At 37.1% G+C, this 15941-nt stretch overlaps 1 protein-coding gene across 3 annotated transcripts in view; it reads left to right on the top strand.

The window, feature by feature from the left end:
* Positions 1-6301: 6301 nt before the first annotated feature.
* The window catches only part of LOC112159369 (neural cell adhesion molecule L1.1), a 60303-nt gene continuing 50663 nt past the window's right edge, over positions 6302-15941 (top strand). For 2 of the 3 annotated variants that reach the window (XM_036212916.1, XM_036212915.1), the window contains exon 1: positions 6304-7002. In XM_036212916.1, coding sequence (XP_036068809.1) covers positions 6972-7002 — 31 coding nt within the window. In that variant the 5' untranslated portion in view covers positions 6304-6971. Of the gene's footprint in view, positions 7003-15941 lie in introns of all 3 variants that reach the window. The other variant, XR_004948229.1, reaches the window with a different exon arrangement.

Raw genomic sequence — 15941 nt, 5'->3', positions numbered from 1 at the left:
GAGGTTATGTGCTTTGGACTTTTTTGTTTGTTTAACGTTCGTTTTTCTTTATTTCACTGTTTTGATTGTAGTTTATAAATTATAAGTTACATATATGCGCATAAAATCACCAACCAAAGTTTCATCTTCGCCGCAATTTTCCAGCTTCAGTCTGAATTAGTTGCAGCCGTCTGAGGAGCGCGAGACAAACTTGAAAGAACCTGGTCGTATTTTCAAACAGAAAAAAGATCCAGCTGTTCTCTTGTTAGGATGGTTATTTATTTTAAATACAGCTGAACGCGCTTCTCACGTGCATCTGATCAGACTGTAACGTGGTAGCGCATGTGCGGCACGCGCCGTTTTTCAGCGGCGTCACCCAAATGCTCCTTTTATCTCGACAAAAAGGAATAAATGTAAGTAAATCCAAAAGGACCGCTGACAGAATCAAATGTTGGAATGGTTCTCCCTCAAAGGCTTCAACAATGACTTCTACAATTCTCTCGAGCCGCCGTTATTAAAGTAGAAGCTGTTTACATCCGCGGTCTCGTGGTCAAGGCATGGAAAGAGGCAGACGGTTGCAATAAACTCACTCCAGATTGGCGACAGTACTTCCTGTAGATTCCATGACTCAACTACGACTCAGACCAACCGCTGGAGATGGGTTGCAAATGGCGGTATCCGTTTCAGGAAGTGACGGTGAAAGCGGCGGCCTACTTTTGCGAGGAGAGGAAGTAATGCATTGCTCGCTCAGTCCATTATTTTTACAGTCTATGATCTGAACTGATGATGTAGAAAATACCAACCTTAAAGTCCTTTCAAAGATTAAAATACTATAAAAATGCAGTATATCATTTTATTATTATTAGTATTTCCAGCACACTCAGATATTTCAACAGATAGATTGGATAATACTTTTTTTTTTTTTAACATTCTAGCCTCATGTTCTGAGGAGGGATGGAGGGAACGGTGATCCATCCGTGTCCTCTCCTAGTGTGATGGAGAAAAAAACAGAGCCTTCTTAACTTTGTGAATGAACTACACTTTTATCATGAACAGAGCAGGAGAGAGCACATGCTCAATGTGCTTAGACTTATGTCTGTTAACTGTTCTTTTATCTAGAGCAGGGGTCTGCAACCTGAGGCTCCGTAGCCACATCCGTCTCCTTAACCCCTCCATTGTGGCTCTTTGATTGAAGAAAATATATTTTTATTATTTTGAAATTGGTAAGATTACCTTTAATTATTTACGTAAAATTGTGTCAAACAGCGTTCAGCTCTCAGCTTTTCACACTAGTGATGATGTCGCCCTTTTGTCTGACGTCAGCAAGTCAAAGGTCTATTGCACCTCATCACATCTTTTTATCCTGTTAGGTTGTAGAAACGGAACGACTAACAATACAGCCACAAGTTATAACTGACATCGTTGTATGATTACCTTTTTTTGACAAATATCATTTTAATTTGAAAAATAAGAATGTTTTGAATGTAGCGTTTTAGGGGGAATATGAAATATTCAACTCCAAATCTGATTGAAGTTATTAATTTTATTAATTGAAAATTGTATCAAATTAACCTCGGGGCACCACCTTCGTAATGAAGGGAACTATTATTCAGTAATGATCATCTGCTACTTATAATCAATAAATCAGTCTCTTAACTCCAGCGTAAGTGTCTTTACCCTTGAAGGGACGTCTTCAATGAACTTAGACGTAACGACGTTACATCAATGATTATTTATTGTATAAAATTGGATTAACAAACAGGATTATCGAGTATAAAAACACAGAATTGATTATAACTTTCAGAGGTAAAAGATAGAAGCAAACTTTCATTAAACTAGCAACAGTAATAAAGAAAGGTAAAATATAGAAAAAAACAAAGTAAAATTATGTAAATTAGGCTGAGGACGTGTGTATGCAGAATGTATGTTCTAAGATGGAATAAACGTTTTAGGAGAGCAGAGAGGAGGTGTTTATAATGTGAAAAGGAGGAATTTAGCAGCTAAGATTCTAAATGAGCAGACATCTAACCCTGACCACAAACAGCAACTTTGGAGCAGCAAACTCCTCACCAAGCGGTCTGGAGATCTGGTTCCGTTCGATCCGACGAGTCCAGGTGGAAATCCCTCGTTCGTCGGAGAGCTTCGAGGCGTGACTCTGACCGAGATCCCAGCCAGGTGCAGGAGTTAGAATCTTGACCCACAGGAAGATTCTGTTCGGTTCTGCTCAAGTTCTGTTAGCTTTGTCTCAGGTGGTCGAGGATAGGTTGTCCACAAAAAGGGTAGCAATCAAAATTAAAAGTTTCAAAGCTGGCCGGGCTAAAAAACGTAATAATTATTTGGTCGCTAAGAATTAGAGAAAAAGAAAAATTAGATTTTATACGAACATTAAAATGACTTGAAGGTTTTATTTACTAAATTAATTGGAGGAAGAGGTTGCACAAAAACTCTTAAGCATACGCAGAAGTTTTCTCCTCTCGGAACTTCCAAAATGTTTAAAGTTTTCTCCTTTGTTCTAAATTGTTTGTCTCCCATCTGTCCGTAGCTTGTGTCTCTGTCTGGGTGCTGGATTCTCCCCAGGGGTTGGCTGCGAGGTAACCAATCAGAATGATTGGAGTAGAATTTACGATCTTCTCTAATTGAAATGATCTCGTGTTACTTGGTTCCTGTGTCGTCTCTGTGTGCAGATATGGGATCTAAAAACACTTCTTTTTATTTTATTTTTTTTTTTTTTAAACTCAATTTTTATTGTGTTTTCCAAGTATCCACAAATAGCAGTCCCAAAAACCCAAAAACAATTTGTACACACATGAAATACCAGGCAAAGCTGTAAAATAAAAAATATATAATAATAATACAAAATAAATTAACTAATATATATGACAACCAAAAGCAACTACAAAAAAAGGGGGGGGGTGAGGTGTAACAGATAAAGAGTAGTTATTTTAGTTTAAATACATTTCTTACGGTGTAGGAGTCTTTTGATGTAGATCTACAAATTGATTCCATTTTTTCCATCTTTTATTGAACAGGTCACTTTTTAATTTTAATTGAAATGTCAATTTTTCCGTTTCGTAAATGGTCCTGATGATGTCAAGCCAGTGATTCATTCCAGGAGGGTCTTCTTGATGCCATTTCTTTGTTTCCGCTTTTTTGCACGCCAAAAGTAAAATCCTTGTTAAATAAAGATCTTCGACGGGTACAGTCTTCAGTATTCCCCAGGTAAAGAACAGTGAATGTGTTTGGCAGATTATATATGTTTTTAGTGGATTTGATTACCATAGCCCAGAAAGATTTTAGTTCTGGGCATGACCAAAAGATGTGTGTGTGGTTCCCCTCATAGCTTCCACATCGTCTCCAACAAGATTGTGGAGTTTTTAACTGTTTATTTTTTATTTGAGGGGTTACAAAATATAAAAACACTTCTTAACAAGAAAAATAAAATAAACATTGTACCTTTATAAGAATGTCTCATTCTAACACAAGACTAGTAAGTTGATAACAATGTTTAAAAGATTATATATATATATATATATAAAAATAATTTAATAATAAAAAACATATATGAAACCAAAAAGAGAAAGAAAGGGAAGAAAGAGACAAACTCTTTATCTTTAACCCCATTTCACATAAACGTGCATCACTTTTAGTTCAATTCACAATCAAAACAAATGTGGGAATGTATTAAATTGAAACAAAGAATGCATGTTTGACAACCATTTGGTGAACTTCAAAGCTGTTTTTTTTTTTAATATATGGCAGCGACTTCTCCCATCGCTTTCCAAGAACCTGTGCAATGTCACATGTCAGCGATTGTAAATTTCATTGATTAGCTTCAAAGAAAACGTTATCAATAGAATGCGATGCTTCTTCCTGGACCATCACAGTACCATCACCGACAGTCCGACGTGGCTCCAGATGCAGCCCTCCTCCACTCCAGAGGGGAGTTATACCACACCTTTACTGGGATGCATGAATGTTATCTTTCTGGGTTTTAAGACAAATGTTTCCTTGGAGGGGAGGGGGAATCGACACTTTTATTAGTGAGTGAATCCCTGTCCCGGGGTCTGGAAACAAAATTGTTTCATTTGGGGGCCTTGACTGCTACATGAATAATCTTTTTTCTAAAGGTGTTCTAACGTTTGGTTGAGCGTGCAGTTAAAGGGTTAAATGCATGAACACAAGTGCAGTCAGAGCATCCCATTAGGAAAGGTAATCACATTAAAATAATGAAGTAATATAGAAATGTGTGTCTGCTTAGTGATGTGATATGAATGTATCCTAAAGGACTTTAATGATGCTTAATGTTTGTTTTTCTGTTTTAAAAGAAGCTAAACTCAGTCATTTCTTGATTTTATACTCTGATGTTGAATTGGATCCTTCCCTGCTTTACAACAAATGTTTCCACGAATGTTTAACATCAAGATAACTTTTGACAGCCTTTGTTTTCTTTGTTTATTCAAACTATACATTTAATTATGTCCATTCACAATTTTAAAGGGTCTATACCAGGGGTCTGCAAGCCATTCAGTCCATTTTTTTGACCAACCATGACCCGCTAAGAGCAACCAAATCCAACTTAATATTTTAGAAAATACTTTTTTTTTTTGGTCATATAGGTATTCCTTTATATAATGCAAAATCAACTTTTTGAGCTTTTGAGTGTATTATCATTTTAATTTCATCACAATTAACTACCCCAAAGTGGTATTTTGATCAGTTTACGCATTTCTGAGTAATCCTCTAAAACCTACGTTCTCAGCAGCAGCCCCTCTCAACCCATGAAAATGAGCAGGTCTTTGCGATCTGACATCACAGAGTGAGACCGCCCCCTCCAAGAAGAGTCTGCTCTGACAGCACCGCCTCCAATCTAACACCCAATTTCTCATTGGAGCTAAAAGGTAAAGGCACAACACCGTATATCTCCCAGTTGTGTCCTGTACATTTTGGGTTTAACAGGTGTTTGTTACTTTAAATGCTCTGTAAAGGACCGAAATTATGTAATTTTCTGTTAAACACCGGAAGTTGTGTTTCGTTTCCGGGAGCTTGACATGCGCGGTTCTTTAGAAACCGGAGCGTCTTCTCATGTGAGTTCAGTTCGTTTTCAGAGCTTAATTTCAATGTCTGTTTTCTCTTGTGATCTTTAAACATGTAAACATTGTGCATTTTATTTCTATTAGATTGAATTATATCAGCCGCATTTATGTGCAATTTAGTTTGGTCGGCCCCTCCCCCTCCCCGAGTAAAGCAGGTGGGAGCAACATAGAGGGAAACCCTGCAGTTAGCACCCTTGGCAAGCGAAGCGAGGTGCGTTATATTATTTTATGTTCTATATTTTGTATGCAAATGAGTGATTGTTCATTATATCTTATTAATTTGTCTCATTTTGCTGTAGTTTTCACGGTGCCAAACGAAATAAAACTACTGCACCCTTCAGAAGCTCTCTTCTGTTCCTTTAAGACCACGGCTGCTTCATGCTCGACTTCTTTGAGACGACCCCCGCCAGGTCGGGGTCAGCCGTGTATTTGTGTTGTCTGTTGTGAACCGGTGTAGCTATGCTCGGGACTACTAAAGGCAGATATACGGTATGCCCGATGATCTTTGCAAAACTTTGTATGTTGTTTGTTTTCGGGTGAAACGCAGACACGCTGCTGAATGACGTCGTGAAATGGGCGGGGCCCAGATGGAGTGGCAGGCGGAGCCTCAGAGAATGCGTCGTTTTACTTATGGGTAGAAAGAAACTCAAAATAACTAATATTTCATAAAAAATGTGTTTGTTAGTGTTTCATAGGTAATATGTAATCATATAAAAAAAATATGTGTTCTTGTTCATTTATATTCAACTAATAACACTGATGATGACCCAATAAAAAAGCAGTGCTGTACTTCTCCGTGTTGCTGCTCCTTCTGGGCTTTGGTCAGTGAGAAACAGGATAGAATGGTTGTAGGTTGAAAACTTCTGGTTAAGCAAAACAGATCCCAGTTTATAAGAACTGGGCATGGCAAGTGTCAAGGTCCTCGCGGAATCAGGTCAAAGCCTTCTCTGTCACTTCCTGATTTGTCTACCGCCATATTGCAACCCATTGCCACCCCTGGACAGCGAATAGTCCGAGTCGGACTTGTTCAAAGTCCACACCCCTCCCAACAAACATTTAAGTTTTTTATTTGCAACTTAGAATTTTTTATTTTCAAAACTCCACGTTTTGATTGCAATGAAAGAAATTTCAGTTTAAAAACTTTAACGTTTTAATTTTTGTTTTGGCACAAATATTACATTAAATTTTACAAACAATTACAGAGATTTTTGTCACAGCAAGGTAATATTCATGTACAATAGTGTAATCATTTTTTTTTGTTTTATAAAATATTTAAATTGAAATTAGTAAAATAAATGAGGATTTGGAAATTAAATTTGACTTGATTTTTTATTTTTTATTTTGTAATTTCTTTTGAATTAATATCAATTCAAGTTCCAGTTTGTATTTTGAACCAACTGAAAACTTCAGTCGGGGGTTAAAATTTTCAAGTTTTGTCTTATTTTAATCCATATTCTGTATGAATTATTAATACAATCCATGCCTCTTTGGAATAGTGACAAAATGAATATTTTTAGTTTTGACTGCGCTGTAAATGCATCTGTAAACTGTACGTCAGAGTAGACGCTCCCTAAACAAAGACAGAGGCTTAATGAAGATGCTAGTGACCAGGAGGACTGGCATGGAGGCAGAGGGAGCGGCGTGAGGGAACACCCAGCGATGAGCAGGAGGAGGATACAAAGGAAGCTGATGTCATTTTTTCATCGAAGGAACCAATGAGAAAAGAGAGGGAGGGGGAGAGGGGGCTCATGGGCAGAGCTTCAAAGGGTGTGTTTCATGTACCACTGCAGAAAAAAGAAAAAAAAAAACCTCACACAAGGCGGAAGAACAGTCAAGAGGCTGTGGATGAGACAGGATCAGGGACGGGGACAAAGGAAGATGGAGGATTACCCTTAAAAAATGATCAACTGGAGAACCAGCAACTGCAAAGGTAAGACAAAAGGAAGCAGCGCTGCTTTTGTCTGGGTGGAGGAGCACGTGTATGTTTGGCTTTTTAGAGGATGGATGGATGATGGAAAGAAACCAATTACGGAAAAACATGCGCAGCTGTGACAGGAAACACACAAACACACCCGTGTGTGTGTCTTTGCTTTACCAGGAATCGGCTCTGACATTTCTAACATTACAGATCATTTGAAGTGCGTCTGAGTCACTGTGTCGCCCTCTTTTAAACCCACCTTCCTCGGGGTGAAATGTTCAGCGTTTAAGCAATATTCATCTCTAATCTCCGTAAATTGTGTCGCTTCTCTTTCTGCGTTTGCCATGATTCATTGGAAATACTCAATATTGGATTACAGTGAAGATGATACCTTTATGCACACAAGTACAGTTGCTATAGATTGTTGTTTGATATATATTTATAATTACTATTTGAGATGGTGTCTACAGAGTTTTATTTTTAAGGAGGTATATTTAAAATGATTGATCTGGGCAGCTATTTAATACCTCTGAGGAAGTATTTTAACAGTCTTTTTCCTCATTTATTTCTGAATGATGTGTGCTGTTGGACAGACAAATTTCTCCTAATGAGGATGAAAGTAGCTAGCTTTCTAAAAATGTGAGCAAATTGAAAGGAAAAAGCTGAGCCTGGATATCGTAAAACCAGTTTTTATATCTAAAATTGGATGTTAAAAATGCCGTCTGATTTTAAAAAGCTCTCATTAAGTTTTTTTTTATAGTAATATGCATACAGAAACAGCAATTTTAAGATTAAGTCAATTAGGTACGAATTAAAAGATAAACAATCTCACAACATGATTTCTAATCTTACACATTATATTCTATAGGAGTTAAAACAAGATCAAAAAGTCTTTCTGGCTAATTTTAAGGTTATTTTCTATCTTGGTTAGGTAGACTTTTTTTCAGTGAACAGAAACTTTACATTTTTGTCAACTAACTAAATACATTTTTTTGAACAAGCAAATAGGATTATTTAAAATAATATAATTACAACTGACATTGTCTTCTGGTTTTTACCAAACACAAACTTGTTTAAGATTGACTGACTCTAACTGTTATTTACCTGAAGAAACTCTTGGCGACTGATTACTTTATCTGATCTTTAGTCCTTTCGAGATTGAATTAGCTTTAGGGCCCTTTAGTCTTCAGATTTTCTGCATAGATTGTTCCCTTTTTTGTTCAACCGCAGACGAGTTTCCAATAATTCTGTTCATCCCAAAGCAAGGCAAGTTTATTTGTATAACACATTTCATGTACAGAGACATTTTAAAGTGCTTTCCATAAAACATTAAAAGAAACAATCAAAAGAAATAGGAAACACTATAGAAATAATCACACAAAACACATTTAAAACAAAATAAATGAATATCAGAATAAAACAAATTGGTAAGAATTTTATCTCTTTAAGTGCCGGCTCGACCAAAAGATTTAGCAGATTCCGAGTAAGGGAAGTGTAACTCCAACAGACTGAGCCGTCACTGGTAGAGGTATCCACGGCTAGAGAAATCCAACAGGTGGCGCTGTGGCAGGAAATGGTTGCAACCTTGTCCTCTTTCACCAACAAGAAAGTCCCAACATGAAAATGATTAACATACTTATTCTGAAGTTGTTTTTTAAAAGTTGCTCATTCAAATGGTTGATATATCCCTCATAGTTTATGTAGTTAATTTAATCCAAAGGAAATAAAACTGAATGTCATAATATCAATCCAATTAATCTTCTAAGTTGTGCACTACTGTAGATCTCGTGTCAAAGTCGAGGCCCGGGAGCCGGATCCGGCTATGAAGTTTTAAAAGTTATAAAGTGTTAAAAATTGGCAATCTGTTAGCCTTTTGGACTATTTTGGAATTTACTAAGAAGCTTTAGTCTTTTAGGCTATTTTGGAGTTTAGTTAATATTTCAACTGCATGCTAGTTGTTATGGCTAATTTAGGGTTTTCTTTCTACTTTTGGAGGGCTATTTTGCTAATATTTACACGATAGCTGTTTTGGCTGATTTAGGCTTTTTTCTATTTTTTTTATATATATATATTTTGAAGTTTAGCTATTTTTAGCTACACCCTAGCTGTCTTAGCAACTAAAGTGTTTTCTTAAGGCTAGTTTGGCATTTAGCTAATATTTTAGCTCGCTATCAGCTTTAGCATTTTCAGCTATCAGCTTGAGGATTTTTAGCTATCAATTTCAGCATCTTCAGCTATCAGCACTAGCATCCTCAGCGAGCAAATTCAGCTTACAGCCTTCACAGTAGCATTATCACAGGTAATGCTATTTATCTATGTCATAATTGTGTTAAAAAGTTACATTTTTTAAAGTTTTAAAAATGTAGTTTTCGAGTGTTTAATAAATGTTTTGAAGTGTTTTTAAATGTTATAAAGACATGGAGAAAATTGAGGCTCCGGGTTCAAAATTTGAACCCCTGAGGCTGTGCGCACACGCTTCAAACTGCTCTTCACTGATGAGACGATTGAACATTTTGCTTGCAAATATTACTAATCTACAAATATTTACTCTGCTCAGGAGTCAGTAAATCCTGTTAAGACAAGTTCTGACTAAATCGCAGATTTCTTAGCCATCCTTCTCTATGAGAGTTCTGGCTTTCTCATTTCTGGAGGACTATTGGCATCAAGAGTCCCACTTCAAGATAATCGCTGTCATCATACCAAAGAAGAAACTCCAGTTGTTACACAGGTTCATTCATTGAATCAGAAATTCAGTGAGACTCCCGACAGATTTAGCTAAATCCGTCCCCTCTTTGAAATGCTTCGCCACAAGCGCCTTTTCAAATCAACACTTACAAGCAGATGAAGTCATGGTCACGTAGAAAAGTATTGGTACTCTTCGTCAGTATATTGGCTTGTTGCTGCATCAAGGAATCTCCACGTTCTTCTACTTCTTACGCCAAAGTTGTGACAACACTATGTAGAACCATAAAACACCCTGAGCTGTCCGTTTTCTCATTTGAAAACTTCTTCACAAGTTTAGGTCTGGTTCAAAGTTTGCATAGCTCCTTGGGTGTCAAGTGGTGCTGTACTACCAAACTGTATTGGTGAAGCAGACAAAGACCTAATGAAGAGCGGCCATGGAGCCTGTGATTACAGCTCTGCTGAAGAGGGGATTGTAGCTAAAGGATTTGACACTGAATGTGTCACTCTTCAGAGCAATGCCTGTCGCATCAGGCCTCTTTTGGCTGTTAAATGTTGGAGCAAAGAGTCCAAAGCAAAGCAATCCCACTGATCCCTGCCTACACTATGCTGACACCTGTACCAGACTCCAGCCGAATCAAGAAGATGGTATATTCTTTATTGAAAGAAGTTGTTCATATGTTGTGGCATACTTTTGGAAATGAAGAAAATTGACCCTTAATATTGTGTGATTTTCATCTCTAAATTAATATTTCACAATACTTTTCTAGTATTTGTTGTATCTGTTTTAAGTTTAAAATCTTTGCCATAAATTATATCTCTACCATTCAGTGGAGGACAACATTTAAAAATCGAAAATGTCGGTTTAGAAAAAAACTATCAAGATTGTGCTCATTACTTTACTAAAAGCAAGTCAAAGTCTTTACTTGGAGGGGTTGTTAAATGGTTAAGAACCTGTGATTTTTTTATGTGTGTGTGTGAGGGTTATATATGAATGTAGCTTATTAATTACAGGTTGCTTCTAAAACAAAAGTTTAAAAGCTCAAATATGTTGCTAAAGAGATGTTGTTTTTATTAGCAAATAAACACACTGCTGATAAAATCTCAAATAAAATCTCAAATTACTATAGAATCAGTTGGAAGTCATTTTTTGCAGAGACAGTTTTAGTATCATCCCATTTTCCAGACTATTTCTTTATCTTCTTCTCTCTTTCTCTCCCTTCTTTTCTATTGATTTGTAAACAAAGAACTGATTCTTGTTGCCCTATGCACAGGGGTCATGTAATTGGAAACTGTCATTCAGGAGCTGATACCTCAGCAGGCCAATGCATGGAGATGGAATCTAACCATCAGAACATGGAACGTCCCATTGTGTGAGAAAGAGCCTGAGCCTGTGTGGGAGGCTGAGTGGTACCAGCCACAGATAGACGGGCTCACCCCCACACACAGTTTGGGCTTTATAACTCATATTCTATAACCCAGAGGGGTTTGTCCTCTCTAGAGTAGCCCATGCTGAAAGGTGAAGATTTTATTTATTTTTGCTGCTGCACTCAAAAAAGAAAATCCTGAGCCGTCCATCTGTAGCAGCCAAAGAAACCACAATTTGAGCTAAAGCTGCAGTGTTAACGGGTTAAACAGAAACATGTTTTATTTTTAGCGTTCTCCAATAGATTACTTAAAAAGGATCACATACCCCGAATACTGATATGTTTTGAGGTTTCACAATCCTTAGCCCCACTGGAAGCCGTGCTCTGAAGTGGAGTGCATGATAGCAGCAGAATATTTAGCTTTGGCTCCACAAGGAAGATGGCTTCATGTTGAATGCGTTTGCTTAAGTAATTGTCACTTAACTTTTTGGCCTGACTTCTCCTCAGATGTTTTCTATAATCGGATCAGACTTATCCATGAGTTAAACTCGTGTAAGGAACAGACCGTCAGTCCGAGTGGCCACGAAATGCTGGGTTGCAGATGTTATGGGGTAAGATAACTATCAAGAAATGTAACCATGAAGACAAAAGTTGTGCTCAAAGTATAGATGGATAAAATTTTATACACAACTTTGCAAAGAAGTGTAATTAGTTTTATGTTTAATATGTTTTAAATATAACTTTCTCTTGTCTTGAATATGAAATTTCCCAGTAAACTAACGTTACGGGGTCACTAGCATATTCAGCGAGTCCCAAGACATTGATACAACAAATGACAGACTCACTTATTAAACGAGAATAGAACTTTTTAGAATGTTATTGACCAATCTTCTTATTACCATATCTCTGTTGAATAAAAAAAAGATAATAATAACAGCGATCTTTGGCTGCTTTTGTTATTGATCGTGTAAACCACATGTTTTAAAGTCAAGGCCCGGGGGCCGGATCCGGCCCTCCAGATCATTTTATTATATTGTTATTAATGACCCGATGTTATTTTGCGCTCATTTATAACTTGTATAATTTTGACAAAATATATTTTCATGAAGAGTAAAATATTGAAAGTTATTTAAGATTTAAGTTGATTTATTCTGGAATAATATTCCTGCTTGGTTTTTTTTCATAGCTATGTTAAAAAGTTACGGTTTTATAGTTTTAAAAATGTAGTTTTAGAGTGTTCGATAAATGTTTATCTTTATCTTTTAAGGTTTTTTTTGGATTTTGGCCCCTTGTGTGATTGAGTTTGACACTCAAACTGTAAAATACGCACACGCAAAGTGTTTTAGACTCAGAACTGGTGGAAAATTGTCCAAAGAAGAGCTGCAGGCGGGCCACTTCTTAGACGTAAAAAGAAGTCCATGATCGTCTACAAAAGATGACCAGAGAATGATGTGACAAAATTACAAAGACAAGTAGACTAACTTGGAGCTACAGTACTAGCAGAAGGTGAAAAATATGTTGGCAGGATTTAGTATGTTTTTGAATCTATCGATTTAAAAGGGTACAGTGCAATTTAAAAGAAAACCACATGGTTAAACAAGGCTAGTTTTCATCTGCTCTCCTGGCCACGATGATAGAGAAAACATTAAGAACAATAAAAATGACATATACGTTAAGATCTGATCAAGTTTGGAGAGCCCAATAACTGTACAATAAAATGCAGCACAAAATGACAAAGAATAAGACATCACAGTGAGTCAAAACAAACATTCAGACGGCCACATCTTTTAATACCTGCAGGAGTAAGTGTTGATGAGCCATTTTATCAACATTTTTTTTAATATGTTATATGTTGTGAACAGAATAACTATCTTTCTTATTCTGTTTTTTTTGAGTGTTTGTTTTGTTTTTGCTGAAATAGGGCAGGAGTTTTGTTTTTATCCACACATCCTTAAATGTGGTATTATAGTTTTATTCTATTGTTAATAGACTACAGTTTCCTGCTCATGATGTCACTGCTATGACATGAAGGTTGATGGTGAGATTGTGTCTTTATATCAATGATTTACATTAAACATTAGTAAAGTAATGCTAAAAATAATTTAAAAAATGTAAACTGTTCAGGTTTCCCTGAACTTCTCTCTTTAGTCATAGTACCGTTGTGGTCTTTGTAACTTGATATAAATGCCCGAGAACCTCTGACAGATTTTTTACAGTAATCTAAAAATAAAAGTTTCATATTTAAAACCGACATATCAAACGTAAAACCAAATGTTGTATTCCTGTTTTTTTTTCTCTGTGTGTACAACTTTTTCCGTGCACATATGTTACTTATTGACAGTTTTTCATACCCCATTAAGTGGCACCTGAAGGCACCTGTCACTTTTTGTCATTTAGATATAAAGTTTATGTTCTCCACATTTCACTGGTCCCATGTGGGAGCACTCCTGGCAACCATCCAGTGGTTAAATCTGCTTTCCTGAACATGAAGCTTCTCTAAACCTAACTGTTTGTAGTAAGACTAAGAATCAGATGATCAGGTGTTTGTTAGACCATGGCTGTGTAACTGCTGTGGCCATTCATAAAAAATGTTCAGGAAAGACGATTTTTGTCAGGATCTGTGTGACCCTGGCCTCAGTTAAAGATTTGATAAATGACTGAATCTTAAAAGGTCTTTAGATGATGCAGCCCTCCCATAAAAATCCTGTTTTTTGATATTTTAACGTGTATTTGTGACATTTTTCTTCTGAAAGAGAACAAATGTAATAAGAAATCATTTTGTTTTTTCATTTCTGAGTATTTCTCCTTTTAAATCAGTCAATCAAACTGTCTTGGACAGACTCTGTTTGAATGAATGATCTTCTTTCCATCAACAGCTCTGCTGCACATGCACTAAACCCTCATCTGTTCCTAGTGTCTAGTTCAGGTTCTGGAGAAGAGAAGATGGTATCTTCACATTGACTGCAGTCAAATGAGCCGCCGTTCACATTTCTGTGGTCAAATCAGCATCACTGGATTTTTGGTGTGAGTTTCATCCAATACTTACGGTAGCAGGACTGAGAACGCTGGAAAATCTCCACCAGACTCCACGGAGCTTCTTGATGTGACCACGGAAATGTGAACGGCGGCTCATTTGACCGCAGTTGGAAAGGATTGTAAATCAATGAAAGAGCATTTTGATGTTAGCTTTGATTATTTTATCAAGAACTCTGAGAAACCAATGATTGAATGTATTGATCACAGTCAATAAACATTGGAGAATTAGCTAAAAGAGTCTTTGGTGAACTGGAAGGAGAAAGAATCAGGATTTTGGAGGAAGTTCTGTCCATGAAGATCTTCACTTCCTCGTCCAGCTGACATCCGGATCAGAACCATACGGCTGGACATTACCCAGATTGATGGATGTTTTCATGTAGATTTATGCTAGAGAGACACAGAGCTATCATAATCAGACAGGGAGGATCAGGGGCGGAGCTCCAAAAGCCACGCTCCTTCATAGGAGATTTTGGAAACGGAGGCTTCAGATCAACATGAAAAATGGCTTTTAAAGACATTTGGGTTGTTGGATTTTGGTTAGAAACATAATTGAAACACTACTAGGAACATTTTTTAAAAATAAAAAAAAATTGTCATGGGGGACTTTAAATGTCTGATGATATTAAAAGGGTTTAACTTCTAGACCTGTTATACTGTTGTGGCCGTGTGGACTGTACATGCTGGACCCATGGGATGCTCGATAGAAATGCTGGATCAGGATCCAAACAGGAAGGGATCAGAGATTATTGGAGAATGTGTTCTTGAGTATATACTGGACCCATTTCTGATGTCACTATCCGGTCAGTAATTAACCCTGTAACACCTGAGGTGTCGCCGGTGACGCTTAAACTCAAAGTCTTTAATATACTGTAACTTTGACCATTTTTCAACGAGCCGCTTTTCTCTTTTCCAATCTCCTGGTATTATTGTGTTAAAGGTTAAAAAGTTACATTAAATCAAAGAACATAAACACTGGAGCTCCGGTGTTAAAGGGTTTAATAAAAACTTTAAGAGAAAAACATTTTTTTTCTGAGAAAATCCCTAAAATGCTGATGGCTGCATTTTGTAGAGAAACTCCCAACAGCAACTGCCCCCCACCCCGCTCGCCGGGGGGGGGATGGGGTGTAAAGGGAGTTAATTCAAATGGATGGAGGGAGTGGCACTTGACGGGGAGAGAGAGAGTGTGGGGGAGGGGAAACGGCGAAGATGGGGCCGTCCTGCGTTCGTCAGAGCGGAAGGAAATTCACCATATGGCACTGAATTGAGCTGACAGCAGGGAGGGTGATAAGGAAAATACAAGATTACCAGGAAACGGCCGTCACCGAGAGACTGACAAATGTCACATTCACAGGCCGGACACCAAATATCAACACACAATTTAAGGGAAGAGTCACAGGAGATATTATTTACATTTTTAGCATGTTTAAATTATTTTCTTCACATAAAGGAGACATATTAAAGGAAGTTATCTCCAGTGTGTCCTCTATCAGAGCGTCTGTTTGGTTATTGATTCTGGCTGTAGGCAGGATTGAAAAAGGCTTTAGGACATCAGGAGGTTCTAGATTAGACAATAATGCTAACAGAAAGTGGCAGATGAGATTGGAGTCAAGGGGATGGAGCAAAAGGTGGAGTAATGCCCAAAGGGTGTAAGACACGTGTCAAAGTCAAGGCCCGAGGGCCGGATCCGGCCCTCCAGAGATATTTTATTTTATTGCTATTAATGACCCGATGTTATCTTGTGCTTATTTCTAACTTGTAGAATTTTTATGAAAATATATTTTTATGGAGGGTAAAATATTGAAAGTTGTTTAAGGTTTAAGTTGATTTATTCTGGAATGATATTTCTGCTTTTCTTTATTCATAATT

Source organism: Oryzias melastigma, linkage group LG7 (assembly GCF_002922805.2).
Source record: "Oryzias melastigma strain HK-1 linkage group LG7, ASM292280v2, whole genome shotgun sequence".
NCBI lineage: Eukaryota > Metazoa > Chordata > Actinopteri > Beloniformes > Adrianichthyidae > Oryzias > Oryzias melastigma.
The sequence above is the reverse complement of the archived record's forward strand: the minus strand, read 5'-3'. Positions and strand labels throughout refer to the sequence as shown.